The 15,254-nt window shown below is 54.5% G+C and overlaps 4 protein-coding genes across 4 annotated transcripts; 1 reads left to right on the forward strand and 3 right to left on the reverse strand.

Annotated features, from left to right (window-relative positions):
• Positions 1-2,149: 2,149 nt before the first annotated feature.
• On the reverse strand, positions 2,150-2,538 carry CHGG_06611 (uncharacterized protein; the record flags this gene model as incomplete). The annotated part of the gene is made up of 2 exons (XM_001222705.1): positions 2,150-2,303; positions 2,429-2,538. 2 exons carry the CDS (start codon positions 2,536-2,538, stop codon positions 2,150-2,152), a joined length of 264 nt encoding a protein of 87 aa, XP_001222706.1.
• An 872-nt stretch (positions 2,539-3,410) lies between these two features.
• Positions 3,411-6,251, reverse strand: CHGG_06612 (uncharacterized protein; the record flags this gene model as incomplete). The annotated part of the gene is made up of 3 exons (XM_001222706.1): positions 3,411-4,475; positions 4,541-4,923; positions 4,976-6,251. The coding sequence occupies 3 exons, from the start codon at positions 6,249-6,251 to the stop codon at positions 3,411-3,413; spliced, it is 2,724 nt and encodes a 907-aa protein (XP_001222707.1).
• A 3,834-nt stretch (positions 6,252-10,085) lies between these two features.
• CHGG_06613 (uncharacterized protein) lies at positions 10,086-10,697 on the forward strand (the record flags this gene model as incomplete). The annotated part of the gene is made up of 3 exons (XM_001222707.1): positions 10,086-10,302; positions 10,407-10,478; positions 10,567-10,697. The coding sequence occupies 3 exons, from the start codon at positions 10,086-10,088 to the stop codon at positions 10,695-10,697; spliced, it is 420 nt and encodes a 139-aa protein (XP_001222708.1).
• A 619-nt stretch (positions 10,698-11,316) lies between these two features.
• CHGG_06614 (uncharacterized protein) lies at positions 11,317-14,696 on the reverse strand (the record flags this gene model as incomplete). The annotated part of the gene is made up of 6 exons (XM_001222708.1): positions 11,317-11,856; positions 12,220-13,229; positions 13,503-13,626; positions 13,887-13,978; positions 14,030-14,160; positions 14,578-14,696. The coding sequence occupies 6 exons, from the start codon at positions 14,694-14,696 to the stop codon at positions 11,317-11,319; spliced, it is 2,016 nt and encodes a 671-aa protein (XP_001222709.1).
• Positions 14,697-15,254: the final 558 nt, after the last annotated feature.

Here is a 15,254-nt window from a genome sequence, read left to right on the forward strand (position 1 = left end):
CCGCCAAGACTTTTGGTTCAGACTGTGTTCGCAGAGCCGCATCAGCAGAGGGAGGTGCAAGTCGGATCGGGCAGCGCCGGTTCCAGAGACGTCACCCCAAGCTTTTGACGGCCCTTTGCCATTTGGATTTTCCCATCGAAGGAGCGAATCACTCGCCCTCGGCCTCGTCCACGTCCACGCTCACGCCGATGGTTACACGAACCCGACCCCTCGCGAACACGGCGGTAGAGCAACGGTGACCTGGATTTGGGATCGCTTGGTCCTTGACCGGCGGCAATGTTCAACATCGATTTCACGACTAGCTAGCTTCCTTGCCCCGGGCCTGCTCGGTGCTCGGTCGACCGTTGTGGCTTGTCGGGCGCCTCGGGCCCGAATTTCAAGCTTGGGAGTCTCGAGTCTCCCCCACTCCCCCCATGGTCACAATAACAAATTGTTGACCCCACCTAACAAGCAGGTTGCTCGTTCTTCTGTCTGCTGCGCCCACAGGCCACCGACTGGATTCCCCTTGCCATGCCACAGGTGCGACATGCGCTCTCCAATGGATCAGATCCTCTCCCATCTTGACCAGCATCGAGTGGCTGACGGTTGCGCTGCTGTGTCTCCGGAACCCGGACCCGGCCGTCGTCATCCAGGCATTTTTTAACGAGCAAGTGCTTCCCATTCTCCACAGATTTCAGGTGACTCCCTCACCGGACGGCGTCGCCTTTCATACGCTCGCCTCGTTCTTCAAGCTTTGCAATTCCGTTTGCCTACTTTGCCCCTTGCCGGGTGGGCACGATGGCGGAGCGATGCAGTGGCCTAGCAAGCCCTGGACTCGCTCGACCTAGGCCCGCCAGTCTGCCCGGCAAGGGAGCTTCGCGGCCCATCGAGGCGACAGCATAAGCGTCCTTGTTTATTTTGTTGTGCCCCCAGAGTCACCAGTTGCTCGAAGCATATAAGCTCGAGCTCACGTCCGTCTTTGTGCTTGTCTATTTAGATCCCCTATTCAGCGTTCCTAGCTCGTCAACATCATCTACATATTGCTTTTGTTCTCTCTGAATCCCCAGCTCTCACAACACCAAAACATTCACTGCAAGCACACCTCGCGATCATCATGCCTAGAGAATCAAGCAGCAAGGGCTACGCGGAGCGCAAGTGGTATTGCGTAAGGGTTCAACACTTCATGATGCGAGAAGAAACCTGGCACGCTAACACGGAAACAGCATGCCTGCGGCGACGGCCCTCTCAGTTGCCGGTTCGATGACTGGTGTCCGATGTGCTCTCACGGCTGCTGCAGAGACTGCGAGAAGGTCGTCATTACCTATTCCAATCGTTAAGAGGGATCGGCCACCCGTCAACAGGCTTCGGTACGAGGGCCATGGAGCATCTCGTCCCTCCTCACAACACCCATCGGCTTTTCATATCCACATTGGATGTCTATTTATCGATTGAGTTGGTTACGGCCGGGTTGGATTGGTGGGGTTGTTTGGCTTGGAGTTGTCTCTTTCACCAGCAGCACATATAGAGTGGATGGGAGGTTTTGCATCGCGGGCATTGGAAACTTGGAACACAGTACACCTTAGATTAGACTCGGCAGGCCTGGGCGCGAGCCTGGATTCTTAGCGACAGGGGCAGCGGCGGTAGGGTGGGCTTTTCGTTGATTTGGGTAGATAGATCTCCTAGCGTTGATAGATATCGTCATTCTTTACTGTCATTGACTATCATCCCATGGTAACGAGGCAGCCACACTTACTTCTCCCGTCAATTTTCTCGGCTTCAACCTGGCCGCTGACGTGCCGGCGCAGCGATGTGGACAGGAAGACCCTTGCATGGGCGGTTGGGACGTGGCAGACTAACTAAGCAATAATATTTATCTACCGAGACAAATATTCTCCAAGATTTGGCTATCAGGATTCCCAGAAAACCTCATCCAGTCACCGCATTTTCTGCACTCGGCAGAATTTCAGCCCAGGCTGAACCCCTCCAGCTTTGCCCTTTCCAAGTTTCGTTATCCATGTCCGATCCCACTTGAGCATCAACTGTGTGCTCTTCGAACTAAGGTTTCTTGGACCATCTCTGGAATTGATAAGCAACTTACACACCTTAATTAGCTAAACTGGAGATGGACTGGGATACCCAACTCTTCATCTTTGCGTAAATACATTACCTGCTAGTTCACCCCTGCCCCTCCGCCGCTCCGTCCGGATCTGAACACCGGGGCACCTGGGCAGGTGCACAGCCCGGCCGAACCCCGCAGCCAAACACCTTGCCCGCTAGCTGGTATCCTGGTCCACGCGCTTCCGATGATGGGGGAATCATGGAAGCTGAATGACAGTATCACAACAGCAATGGAATGGCGTTGATCTGCATATGCATTGATTCGCATGGTAATCCAACCATCCAACCAATCACTAACCTACATATCCCCTGGATGGCCAAACAAACTCACCCCCGGCACTTCCTCCCCGGCGCCGGGACCTCGGTGTACCAAACCATGTTGGCGGGGTTCTTCCCGTGGAACCAACCAACCGTGCCAACCTCCTCCCGGCGGCGCAACATGGTGGGAAATGCCACGTGGAATGTCTAACCAGACCATATGTAGATACTGTGGATATACTTGTATGTACTTGGCCATGTCCTTTCCTGGGGGCCAAGGTCACACTGACCCCTCCAGCGTCTCGCTCGGTGAGCATACCCAGGTAATAGCTCGGTTCAACATCGCAAGTGTTGACGTTTTGCACACCAAGCACGTCCTCCTTGACGGTTAAGCGATGCGCTGCTGTGGCCGCACCGCATGCTGGGTTCTTCATTTTGGTTGGGGAGGAAGCAAAACACCAATCACAAACATCACAAACCCTGGACTGTCTGGTGGGAACGTTGTGTTGAAAATGCCATTCCTGTCTTTGCCTAAAATGGATGATGACCCATGTTGAACGCCAGAACGGAGAGGCCACGACGGCTTCTCTAGTTCCGCGATAATGAAAAAGAAACCCGATGTCCCCATCCCCCACAGGAACAATAATATGCAGGGCATACCAAAGCAAACCTGTACCATACCCTTGATTTATCCCCCCAGTCTCGTCACACGACGAGAATACCCTCCCCCCTCCCCCTTCCCCGAACCTGCTACAATGAAAACAGGTAACACCGAGTCCCTCCTCCTACCCCTTACCCCCCTTCGTTTCCTTTCCCACCTATCCCCCCGTGTAATAGTAGCAACCGACTTGCAAGCAAAAGAACGCCAGAGCAAACCCGGAAATGCCACCCTTCCTTTGACGCCTATAGCTTCTGTCTTCCTCCCCTCTTTCGTAGATACCAAGATCGTACACCTCGCTGTCGAAACGGCAGATGTGGCAATGCACCCCCGCCAGGCGAGCACCCTTCACATTTTCCCTCCACCTCTGCCAAGCCAGGCAAAAGGCCGGACAGGCTTAGTTTGCAACGGTGCTAACCAGCTTGAGCTTGGGCATAGTCTTCGCCGCGGCGGTCATCTTGACCGACGTGGTCGACGAGGGGCTTCCGACAAGCAATCCTGACTCGAGAGCCTTGCGGGAGGGGGTTAACTTCCGCGAAGACGTCTTGCTGGCGCCTGAGGAGATGGTCAGCTTCGGTATGTCCTTCTTGGAGGACACCGATGAAGTCGGCGTCGAGACAGCCTTGGCCGCGTTTTTTTGGGCGGGTGAAGAGGAGCTGCCCGCCGCGACGATGGTCAGGCTGGGGCTACGGGATGGGACGGCAGTTTTGGTCTTGGGTTTGGTGCTGGCCACGATCGCTGTCTTCTTCCCGGGCCCTTTCTTGGAAGCGCCGCTGCCCAAGACCCGCCGGACCGTGGTTGACGTCTTCGCGGCCTTCGTGGCCGTCGACTTGGTCACCTTGGCTGTGATGGTCTTCTTTTTCGTAGCCACAGAGATGCTTGCCATGCTGCGCTTGATCGTAGCCGCGCCCTTAGCTGCTCCCTTGGCTGCGCCCTTTGCAACCTTGCGGCTCGCCGACGAGAGAGTCCGCTTGAGGCCAGTTGCCGCCTTGACCTTCTGCTTCTTGATCGGCTTGTCTTCCTCTTCGTCGTCGCCGTCAAATTCAAAAGCGTCCTTGAGCTTCCGCTTGGTTGACGTTTTGATCGTAGCTTTGGACGAAACCTTGACCAAAACCTTGGATGTCTTGGAAGACGTCTTCTTTGTCTTCTTTTCCTCCTTGGGCGGCTTGGGCGCCTTCACCTCCTTGGGCTTGGGGCCCAACACACCCCTGCAGTTGGGACTACCACAGAGGCACTTCTGCACGTTCTTAGCGGAGAAGGGATCAAAGTTGTAGTCGTATGTGAGTTCCTCGCCCGTCATGATGGGGCGGTCTCCGGCGAAAAGGGCCATGCGCGGTTGGCCGGCCACAATCCACTTGATCATCCGGCAGTTAGGAGAGCATGAGTGGTTGACGAACCGCGCGATACTACCGGTGGTTGCGTCGATGATCATGTTCTGGTCAAAGGACATGAGGTAATAACACTGCAAAGGTCAGTCATCTATCTGAGACTTTTCAGGGGTCAATAGACAGGATAGAGAAGACTGACCTCATTATCCTTGTACTCCTCGTTCATCCGGCGCTCGCACTCGGCTTCGGTGATGATCTCGCCAGTATACTCCATGATGATCTGGTTTGCCTCGAAACAACGGTTGCTCCGAACTCCGTAGCCACGGTCGCCCGTCTTGACAACCTCGACACCAACACGGTACCGGCCGCCCTTCTTGGTGCGCTCCTGCAAATCCTGAAACGCGCGGTTCTGGCAATGGGCCTTGCCGAAGTTGCAGTTCGTGTCATCGCACTCGTACAGCATGATGCGATTTTGACAGTCCTCGTCGCAGCCGTCTGCGGGCTGGCAAACGCATCTGGACGCGAAATCCCCAAAATGAGGTGTCTTTTTCCAGTATGAGGCCGCGTCTCCCACGAAGCGATCTAGAGAAAGAGTTAGTAAATACTATGCCATCATACTGGTATGAAAACTCACTCTTTGTCATGGTGCGATACGCGGCAGGCTTTGGTTGGCCTGGCGGAAGGGGGTTGCAGACGTCAAAAGGCAGCTTGAAGTCACGGCCGTTGATGAGGACACGCAGGCCGTTGTACATGGGCAGCGGAAAGGTGTGGTTAGGCTTGCCGCTCGGCAACAACTCTGGGAGCGCAGCCAGCTTCTTCTTTTCTTGAGCATTAAGGCCCTTGAAAATGTCCAAGGGTGTTTCCTGCCCAGCGTAGAGGCCCTTTTCAAGCCACTTCTTCGCACGGGGCTTCTTGACCGCGGGTGCAGCAGGTTTCTGCTCCTCCGCTGCAGATTTCTCCTCGCTCTTGACGGCCTTCTCGTCAACCTTGACTTTCTTCAGGGGTGGCTGGGGTGCAGGGGTCTCCTGCGAAGGGTCGACCTCAACATATTTCCCATTGCTCCAAACCGTGTACCGAACCGGGCGTGTGTCAATGTGGGCAAACTCATTGGTGTCCTTCAATCGCATGAGCTCGCGAGGTAGTCGGCTAACCGCCTTGTCGACCGCCTTTTTACCTCGCTTGCCCAGGGCGGACAACTTGGTGGTGATGGTCTCGGTAGAAGCGCCGGAAAGACGCGTCGCACGACGCGTCAAATGCACTGGCGCAGGGCTTAAAGACGATTTCTTAGCGACCCGCGCACTTTTCGGGGTATGGAGAACCGCGCTCGACCGCTTGGTTCTCGACGCGTCGACTTCGATTTTGGTTGTTTGGCTGGCTTTTGCCAGCGCATCGCTCAATTTTGTCGCGTCTAAATCGCCAAACTCTGTTGTTGTCCCGTCTGAGATAGTGCGCCGTCGCTTTTCTAGTACTGTGTCTCCCTTTGACCTGCGCCTCCCGTGCACGTCGGTGCCCATGAGCTTGGAGAGATTATAAACGGGGAGGCTGGATCGGGCTCGTCGGGGCCGGCTAGCGGGGGACAGTTCAGGTGGTGGCGGTTCTGCGACAACAATGGCATCGTCGGCTATCGGGGTCTGCTGACCGGACTTTTGCTGCTCAATCTCGGTCACGAGACTGGAAGTGACAGTGATGACCGCTTCGATGTTAGACGCGATAGTAGTGTCTGATTTGGGGTGGTCTGGCTCTGAGGCCAACGACATGCTGTCGGCGGATACGGTGGTCGGAGGGGTGGAACTCATCGACGTGAAATTCGAAGAGGCCGAATCTGTTGCATCGCTACTTGAGAAGCTCGACCCGCAGAGTAACAGCGAGTCAAGCTCCGCAATTATTGGGGCTGCCTCAATGGCGGCCATTGTTGTGGGTGGTTATGGTAGGAGTTAGAAACTTGGATGCCTGGTGAAGCTGGTTAAGGTTGGTGCGCGATGTTCAGTCGGCAGAATGCAGGAGTGCAGGAATGCAAACACGTGGGACAGGGCAGAGTCAGCTTCTCGGCGAGGCGGCTTGAGCTGAGTGAGTGGTCGGTTTATGCGGGCCTCGTTGATGTGGCGCGGGACCGATGCAACAAAAGAAAAGGGTGAGGTGTAAGACGGGCAATGGAGATGGGGAAGCTTCAAAAGAAAAGTGGTATTAGTGCCCTCCACGTCGTTCGTTGCAAGCAAGGGTGAAAGGGTGAAAGTGTGGAAGTGTGAAAAAGGTGAGTGGATGATCAATTGCAAGACGACGCGTCAGGATGGCGACGTGTGCGGAGTCTGCAATGGGCAAGGGAGTTGCGTGCAAATGGCTGCGGGAACAATACCCACATCAGTAAATAGCTGTGGTCGGGAGGACAGGGGTGGGGAGCGAAGGTGTGAGTGGTTTGGGGAAGAGAAAAGGGAAGCGGGTTGGGTCGAGCGGGAAGAAGAGCCAGGGGGGGCAACGGTATTTAAACCAGAGATCGAGGGGGAACGTGCCCCCTTCCATCACCCCCATCAAATACCTTAATCAGGATGCAGCACGAGAGGACTACCTACCTCCTCATGTCAAACTGAGACTCCTTCCCAGACACTCACACAGACATCACATGTTCCTCTTGCGTTTCCCCCTCCCCTTTAACCCCCCCTCCCCCTCTTGGATGAAGACATCCATCTCTTGACAATCGCTATGGTACATACAGAACCTTAGGTGTGCACAAAAGTCTATCTACCTCCCGAGTGAGACAACCTCCTCAGGCGGCCGTGTGATCGGGCAGTGGTGGACAGTCGCCATATAGGGTTCCCACAGGCCCGCTCACCAACAAAGTTTGAATAGTCTGGATAAGATGTTTCCACCGTTTGTTTTAACATGTGCAAACCTTTTCTTTGTTGGAATGGCAGGGCGCCCGGTGTTGGGTTGTTTTCTGTCGTGGACGGATTGGATTGCAGATTGGCGATCTGGAAGTGTTGCCTTGAGATTTGGTTTGTGGAGAGGGGAGCCAGCGTCATGTGTGTAGGCGGCGGCGAGAGCATGGGCCGGCTCGGGTTGGACCGGAGACCAAAGGGGGTAGGGACCTGTGGACTCGACCAGGTGGTAACTCAGGTAGGTGACCTCCAGATCAGTCTCCTCTGCAGTACACCGATCGCTAGCAATGACCGCATTGGCATTATCCCCGAGATCACACCATGGTTAAGGCCCTTAAAATGTCTAGGTTTCGCTTTCGAGAACTTCCAATACCCCTTTCTTCACTTTCGTATCCGGAGGGAATCGATCCGTGTTCACCACCCCTCCACTACCCCTGCTACCCTCGAAGCCTCCTTGGGCGTGCGATGCAATGATCCTCCGCATTTCATCACTGGGATCATTGACTCTATCCGCGCCAGTCCGGGTTGTCATAGCCACTCACTCCCCTGAATGTCCAACCTACCCGGGACGGAAATATCTACACTGGAGGTTTCCCGGAGTTGAAGCACCTCATATGACTACTTTTGACGAGGATGGACCAGCTCCGCTTCGAACGGTGAGCCATTCAATGTTGGGATGTCGAGGTTGCCACTCGTCTCGGCCGTTGTGACGAGACCCTCATGTTCCCGGGCTGAAGCCCGAAACTGCGGGGCTATGACACCAAGAGGTGCGAACCAGGGAATCACGGCCGATGAAGCTCACTCGACAACTTGTATTTGTTTGCCGAGTGTCGAGTCTGGGTTTTTTTACGTCAAAGTTATCTAATTACTTCCCAAGTGCTCGGTAGGTCGAACAAGCGGCGCTGAGAACACCCTAAGCCACTTCACTCTTCTTTTTTACAAACCTGTACACATCACCTGGATCCTCATAGAGTTGTAATTATAAGGAGGTTAAGCCAATGACTTCTACCGGTCACGAGTCGGTTTGAGTCGCAGTCTTATTGTTGCTGGAACCGAGTTCGGTGAACCAGAACCGAGACTTGATACGGCAGCGTGTCCCCGTCGGAAGCGTGGACTGCAATATTGTGTTGCCTTGCAGGATTATAAGGCCCCAAAGCAATGCGCCCAGTTAGAAATCGTTGGATCTTTTGCCAAGTGGGCATTTGAAGTTCTCGCCGGGTTCAAGTCAGGATAGCAACATCGTGTACCCGTGTGACCCCGGCGGCTGGCCTCTCGACTGCATCCCGTTCCTAGATGGAATCACACCATCGTTCTTAGTACAAGTGACGGTACAGCTGAATTTTGGCCAGAGACTCACTTTCTAGAGTTGCCGTCGCCCTTCTCCCTCGGGTTCAATTCGTCCCTGGAAATGGCACGTCTCGTGGGATGCAGCATCGTCGAAGCAAGGCATTGGTTAGGCAAGGCGCACAGGAAGCGCTTGCGGACAACTACTTCCCGTGATTGGAGACCCCATATATTGGTTACGAAGGGTACCAGATAACCATTTCCCTATCCCGCACGGCTCAAACCCATGATTGACGAGTCATGGGCACTCCAGGCCAGAGCTACCGCTATCATCAGGCAGTATTTGGTAGGTCTTTAAGTGCCTTGACGCCCGTTACTGCAATAAACTTACAACTACTCCCATATTATATTATTCTATCTACGGAATTCCGGTTCCTCATACTTTGCAAGTCTGTGTTGGGTACCTACCTATGCCACTTGCCTCGCGGGCTTCATCATCATCACCTTGTGGCTCCTGACTTGCGCACTGACGCGAGCTTGAGCTTGAGCTTTTCATATGGTAAACTAAGTATTCAGGACTTGCGCAAGCACGTTCTCCTGCTTTACTATGCCCGCAGGTAGTCAGATAACAACTGCTGTTGTTTATGCGGCCCATGCGACGAAGGACACGTTACGAAACCACAAACCCTTCGTCGTCCCGATCACAGGTAGATTAACTGTAAAAGACGTAGAAAAATAATCTTTACGATGAGAGCCCTAAAAGGTTTGAAGCCGACATTCTTGAATCGCATCCCCCCGCGAGTTCGGGGATTGCAAGGGATGTAACCGTGAGATTGATCTCGGGAAACCATCGCCGATGATGCAGAAGACAGACTTTTGTCACTTTCAACTTTTATAATAAAGATCCCGTCAGGAGCACGATACTGAGCATACTGTTCCCTCATATATGGAACCTGTCAGAAATAGGAGAGCTCATCTGTTGACTTTAGCTTGTCGTGATTAAAGTTGGCACGCCGTATGTGGCGCCATAGACCGAATTCAACGGTACAACCAGAGTTTCCATCAAAATATAATGCCGCCGTAATTCAGATCTAATCGCATCAGCAGATTCTTGCGATGGTGCGCCGTCGAACCCCAAATCCTCAGGATCGTTGAAGTCATTTATTGAGAAGCACGGACCACATGGTGTTTTCAACCCCTGCATCACATGGTGCGCCGGCCAGCCAGAAAGAAAAAGAGCTGAAAGCTTGGCGAGCTCTGATCGCGGCGCGACCCCACCCACAGCTCGCGGCTACCAAGACATTCGAAAGCTCCACTATCGTGGGGTCGGTCCGCTCCCTGCCAACCCCGAGAATTTGGCAACCTTCAATCCAGTTTGAAGTCGGCTCTGGTCAACAAGCCCCACCACCGGTGACAACCGAACGAGCGGGCAAGCGAGCGAACAAACGAGCAAACCCTACAATCGGCCGGAATCCTTTCATCCATCACCTACGATTCCCCCGCACCTCGACCACCAACCCACCGAAACCTTCACAACCCCTCTCCCTCTGATCCAAACCCCCAAAACCCATCAAAAATAAACAAACTATGGCGGACCGACCCCACCGAGGCGGGCACGGCGGCGGCTCCCGGGGTGGTCGTGGCGGGCGTGGAGGAGGAGGCCGGGGCGGCGGCGGCGGCGGCGGACAGGGCCAGGGCCAGGGGCAGGGGCAGGACAAGGAGCGGCCGAAGAAGGAGAACATCCTGGACCTGAAGAAGTACATGGACAAGCGGATCACGGTCAAGTTTAATGGCGGACGGGAAGGTTCGTTTATTATCCCCCTCCCCCCTCCCCCTAGGTGGTGGTGAAATGAAGTGGTGATGGGGTTGGCTGGGCTAACAGACTCGGTTGGTTGTGGGGGCATCTAGCGACGGGTGTGTTGAAGGGGTATGATGCGCTGATGAACTTGGTTTTGGACGAGGTGGAGGAGCTTTTAAGAGGTGAGGCCCCTCTTAGTTTTCCCCGATTGCACCGTGTTGGCGCTGGGATGTGGGAGTTGGGATGCTGACTGGTTTTGTGACTTGGCAGATGACGAGGGCAACGAGATGACTAGGCCGCTCGGGTTGGTGGTGGTGCGTGGTACGCTGCTCGTGGTGCTCAGCCCGGTCGACGGGAGCGAGGTGATAGCGAATCCTTTCCTTCAGGCGGAAGAGGAGTGAAGTCTGCATCCATCTTACGGATGTAAGATCTGGATTTTGAGGCCGCTGCTTGGGGCCCAAGGACAAAAGGGCAGGATATTTCCGCCCTATGGAAAGAAAGTGTTGCCTGGACTGAGTTGGCAATGACGCCTCAGGATTATATCTCAGGAATGGCCTACACGAAAGTGCGAGTAAGCTTCTCACCATAGTTTCTTGTTCCATGCTATACCAGCGCAGATGGATGCTGTTCATCTTGATTGGGGGGGCATGGCCTCTTAAGAAAGCCGGCATGAACGTCCCCGCCTCGCACAGTTGTTACTTTAAGTTGGCCACAGCAGATTGGAGCTCGAAACCTTTGACCGATATTGAGAATACATCATGAAATTTTGTTCTGTTATGTAGCCGCTAGACGGTACACGACCACTGATCAACAACCACTGATACCGTTAGATATTTATATACGCTCACTGTTGCTCGCTCGCCCGCCCCTCTACCACCGTACGAACCGAGCTGCAACGTGTTGCGGCTTTCCAATTTACCTGTTTTTTCCTCCCCATTCATTGGCATGCATTGTCTTGCAAGCAGCCCCGCCTGGTTATATCCCAGATCAACAACCCTTTATCATACGTCATCCTAGAGATCATTGCCCCTGTACCACGGCTGGATCGTGCTCCGACGGATACTGAATATCGGCCTGCTGGTCCACCCATGCTAAGACCCGTCGCCACCACCCTGGCCTTGGTGCCGGGGCACTCGCTAGGCCATCGTCGCTTTTTCGGTTCAACTCCGCTGAGTTAGGCACAGCTGGAACAGCCCCTGGTCGAGTGGAGTCTGGGAGAGCTGGTGTCGCCGGCTCCAGACTGTACTTTTCTGGAAACAGCTTGCCCGGATCAGGCAGAGCGGGAACAATGACCGTCGGTTTAGGGTCTGCCAAAGTGGGCCCCTTTGGATCATCCGACACTAGGCCATTTCTTGCTGGAGATGGCTGTGCCAAGTTGGGGACAGGCCGAATCGTTTTCGTTGGGACCAAGCTCGTGGAGGCGAACCTGACCGAATCACCCCCTTCCCAATCGATCGCCGCCATATCGTACCTCGCCGGTTTGCTACTTGCTGACACACCTCTTGCCAGCTCATTCTTCTCCGTCTCCTCTTCCGCCGACTTAAATCGCCTCGTTCCCCCCTTTTGTACAACACCACTCGCCAATGCAGTCACATCCGGAACGGCCTCCACCGGAATATCCCTCTCCGAGAAAAGGCTTAGGGACGCGGACTTCACCAAATCGGCCCGTGCTGCTTGACTCTCCGCAACACCAACCCATGGTGGGCTAGTCCTCAACAAAGCACGCCTTAGACGGTTATGTTTCATCATAGTACCACTCAACAAACTAGAGTTAAGCGAAGCAGATCTCGGCGGAGCGAAGCTCTTCGAAAAATGCTTCGGTGGAACGGAGACCTTCCAAGGGGGCCTCCGCAACACCGGCGCCATCGGCAGTTTCACCGCCTAGTTGTTCGCCCCGGGGGCGCCGGTCTTGCTGTGTTTCACGAGTTCGTTAAACGCGCGGTCAAACATTTGCTTGAGTTCCCGGTAGCTGAGCACAAATACGGTCTCGTTGTCGCGGCTGGTCAGGACGACCATCTCATCGATGCCTGCGTCGAGCTTGCTAAGGCAGCTCAGCATGTGACCCACAGCAAGATTGGGCTTCCCGTCAGCCTCGACTCGGTGGAACACATAGTCGCGGAAGAGCTTGAGCTGGTACCTCTCGCCCGTCTCGGACCAACTCTGCGCGCCGCCGGGCTCGGCACGCTCGATGATCGTCATGAGCTTCATCATACTGCGGGCGATGCGGCCGTTTTCTAGTTCTCTCGCAAGATGGAATTGCTTTTCGTCGCCGTCCTGGAGAGCAAGATCGAAGAAAGCCGTCATGTGTGTGGCAATGCCGCTGATGAAGTTCTCGATGCTTTTGGACTCGCCTGGATTTGACGGCGCTATGAGCCATGCCACGGCGTCTTTGAGGTTTGCCGAATACTTCGTGACCAGGCTGTCGAGGGCGACCTGGATGTTGTTCAAGTGAGCGGGTGGGGCACCGGTCGCTAGGGCGAGTATGAGCTTGCCAAATTTGACGAGATCTTCCTGTTGCAGCTCTGCAACCGATTTAGTGTTGCTCTCGAACTGGACCACGTCCAAAATGGAGCAAGCCGAAAGCCGAATCCGGTTATTGTCCGAAAGAATGATCTTGCTTGGCTCTAGGCACCGAGCTGCAAGCTTGTTCGAGTGGATGGTCTTGAGTGCGTTTGTGATCTGGCAAATGTAGCCCCAAAGGACATTCTCCGGTACGGCGCTCGGCGCTCTATATCGGTTGCCGTGAGTGGGCTGGAGGTGGTGTTCCTGCAGCGTTTTGGAAAGTGGATGGTAGTCGTAAGCGAAAATTAGGGAGCTGTCGCCGAACTCCCTGGTAGTGAACGCTTCATGGACCGTCACGACATTGCCGTTTTTGATCTTCTTCCATTCCTTCATGACAGTGAGGATGGCCTTTTCGTTGGTTAACCGATAGCCTAACACGGTAGGGTTAGTAAGTGATCGTCTAATGTGTCAATCTGGAAAATTTTTGCTGTTTCGGACCTTCGAGTCTTCTGAGGGCGTAATGTCTCGCGGTTCGGCTATTTTGGGCCTTGTATACCCAACTTGGATACCCAAACGAGGATGTGTTCTTCCTGTTATTGGTATCTAGCGGGAACAGGGAGTGCCATCGTTCGAGTTGAGGCAGCCCGGAATCTGGTATCTTCAGCAAAAGTGAGGATGGGTTGATGGAACTCGGGACAACTTACTAGGCATCACCTGCTGAGTGGCGAACATCTTCTTCTGGAGCTCTTCTCGCATCTTGGCTGGTATGAAGAAGTCATAGGTTGCCCGCTGCCAAGGCTGCAGTTCTTGCCGGTAACTATCATGTGGCTGGTAAAGGTGGTAGTTGGGCGGTTGGAGTGGTCCGGCGGGAAAGGACCCGTGTTGCGGATAGAATTGAGCCCCAGGTCCCCCGAGGGAATTGTGGTCAGAGGCGTAGAGGTTATATTGCCCGGCGGAGGGTAACGTTGAGCCCAAGGAACCCATGGTTGTGAAAGGATCGCTGTAGATACCGTTTTCTTGCGGCACGCCATTCGAATTCTGATACAGCATTAGTGGATGTTCTGTTTCCCCGAAACTGAGGGCATTACCGTGTTGCCGATATCGTAATTCTGCGGGGTGAACTCCCTAATCGCGGCCGGATTAAACACTGAAGCCTCGGCGGTTTGCTGCAGGTTTGGTGCTAGCATATGATTAGAGATAGGACGGCCAGTTCGGGTCGTAATCAACTCACTGCCAGCCCCGCGGGGCGTAAATGGAGCCGCATTCGCGGCTTGTGAGGACAGGGTAGTTTTCTTTGCGAGTACCTGCGGTTGGCTTGATGGTGTGAAAGCAGGGGAGTCGACGTTAAACGTCTTCTTCGAACTAGGAGGAGGTTAGACAGGTGAAGGATGGTTGTGCGACTAAAATCATAATCTAGACCATGTGGCCCTGGAGCTACAGCCTCGGGTACGCCTCGGACCATGGCGGCGAGCCGGAGCCCATCATTGGATTCTCTAGAGCATAATCATCGGGGTGCCACCGTGTGTCTCCTTGCTCTCTGCTCTGTACACCGGCGGCAAACCCCATCAAACGCATGTAGAACACCAAAGGTGGACTCGAGATCATTGGGTTGGCAGCGAGCATTGGCCGCGGTGAACGGTTCCTGAGCCATCCACTTACAAATCTGCTTGGGGTGAAGGGTTTTTGTTTTGATCATGGTTGAAGGTACAGCCTTGGGTCCTCGTAGCGGCAATTGCCATAGATGAGAATATTGCGACAGAGCGTATCCTTGTTCTCTACGAGTTGTCCGTCAGCGAAAGAGAGCCCTGCGATGCCGGAGAGAACCGACCTCGGCCTTTGGATCTGGGTGAGCCGACCTGGCGGCGGAGGTCATTCGGGGGATATCGTGTCGCGGCCATGGTGGGTGCTCGGTCAATTCAAGGAGACGGCGCCTTGGTCGATTCTACGATGTCTAAAAGACAAAGCAGCGTCAGCTCCAGAAAGAAAAAAGGCTAAACATGATACAGCGCGGCACAGCAGGTAGAGAGGTCCGTCCTCACTTGATGATGGCGGAATTCTCCCATATTTTGACCGAGCGGGCGATAAGGCACCCATAGAAAGCGTCATGCGAGCAGAGCACGGAAGTGGGCAACAATTGCGCAAGGCAGGAACTCCAATGGGCGTCGAGAAAACAAAGGATAGTAACTACGGGGATGTCGAAGGGGCGACAATGATGCCAGTAGTTTACCGCAGTTGGGGTTGGTGTGAGATCACCGCCGAGCCAAGCTTGTCGGCGGGCGTTCCAGAGTTGCAGGTGCAACTTGAAGGTGCAGCAGAGCCATCAAAGGGGAAGAAGCGCGGGCGGCCACGCGAGGTGATTGGTGTGGGGGCGGATGCCCCTCAGCCAGAGTCAGCCTCGACATGCACGGACCACATCATATGCAGGTAACGGGATTGGGGCGCTGTCTTTGTGTCCC

Source organism: Chaetomium globosum, genomic scaffold, assembly GCF_000143365.1.
Source record: "Chaetomium globosum CBS 148.51 scaffold_3 genomic scaffold, whole genome shotgun sequence".
Classification (NCBI taxonomy): Eukaryota; Fungi; Ascomycota; class Sordariomycetes; order Sordariales; family Chaetomiaceae; genus Chaetomium; species Chaetomium globosum.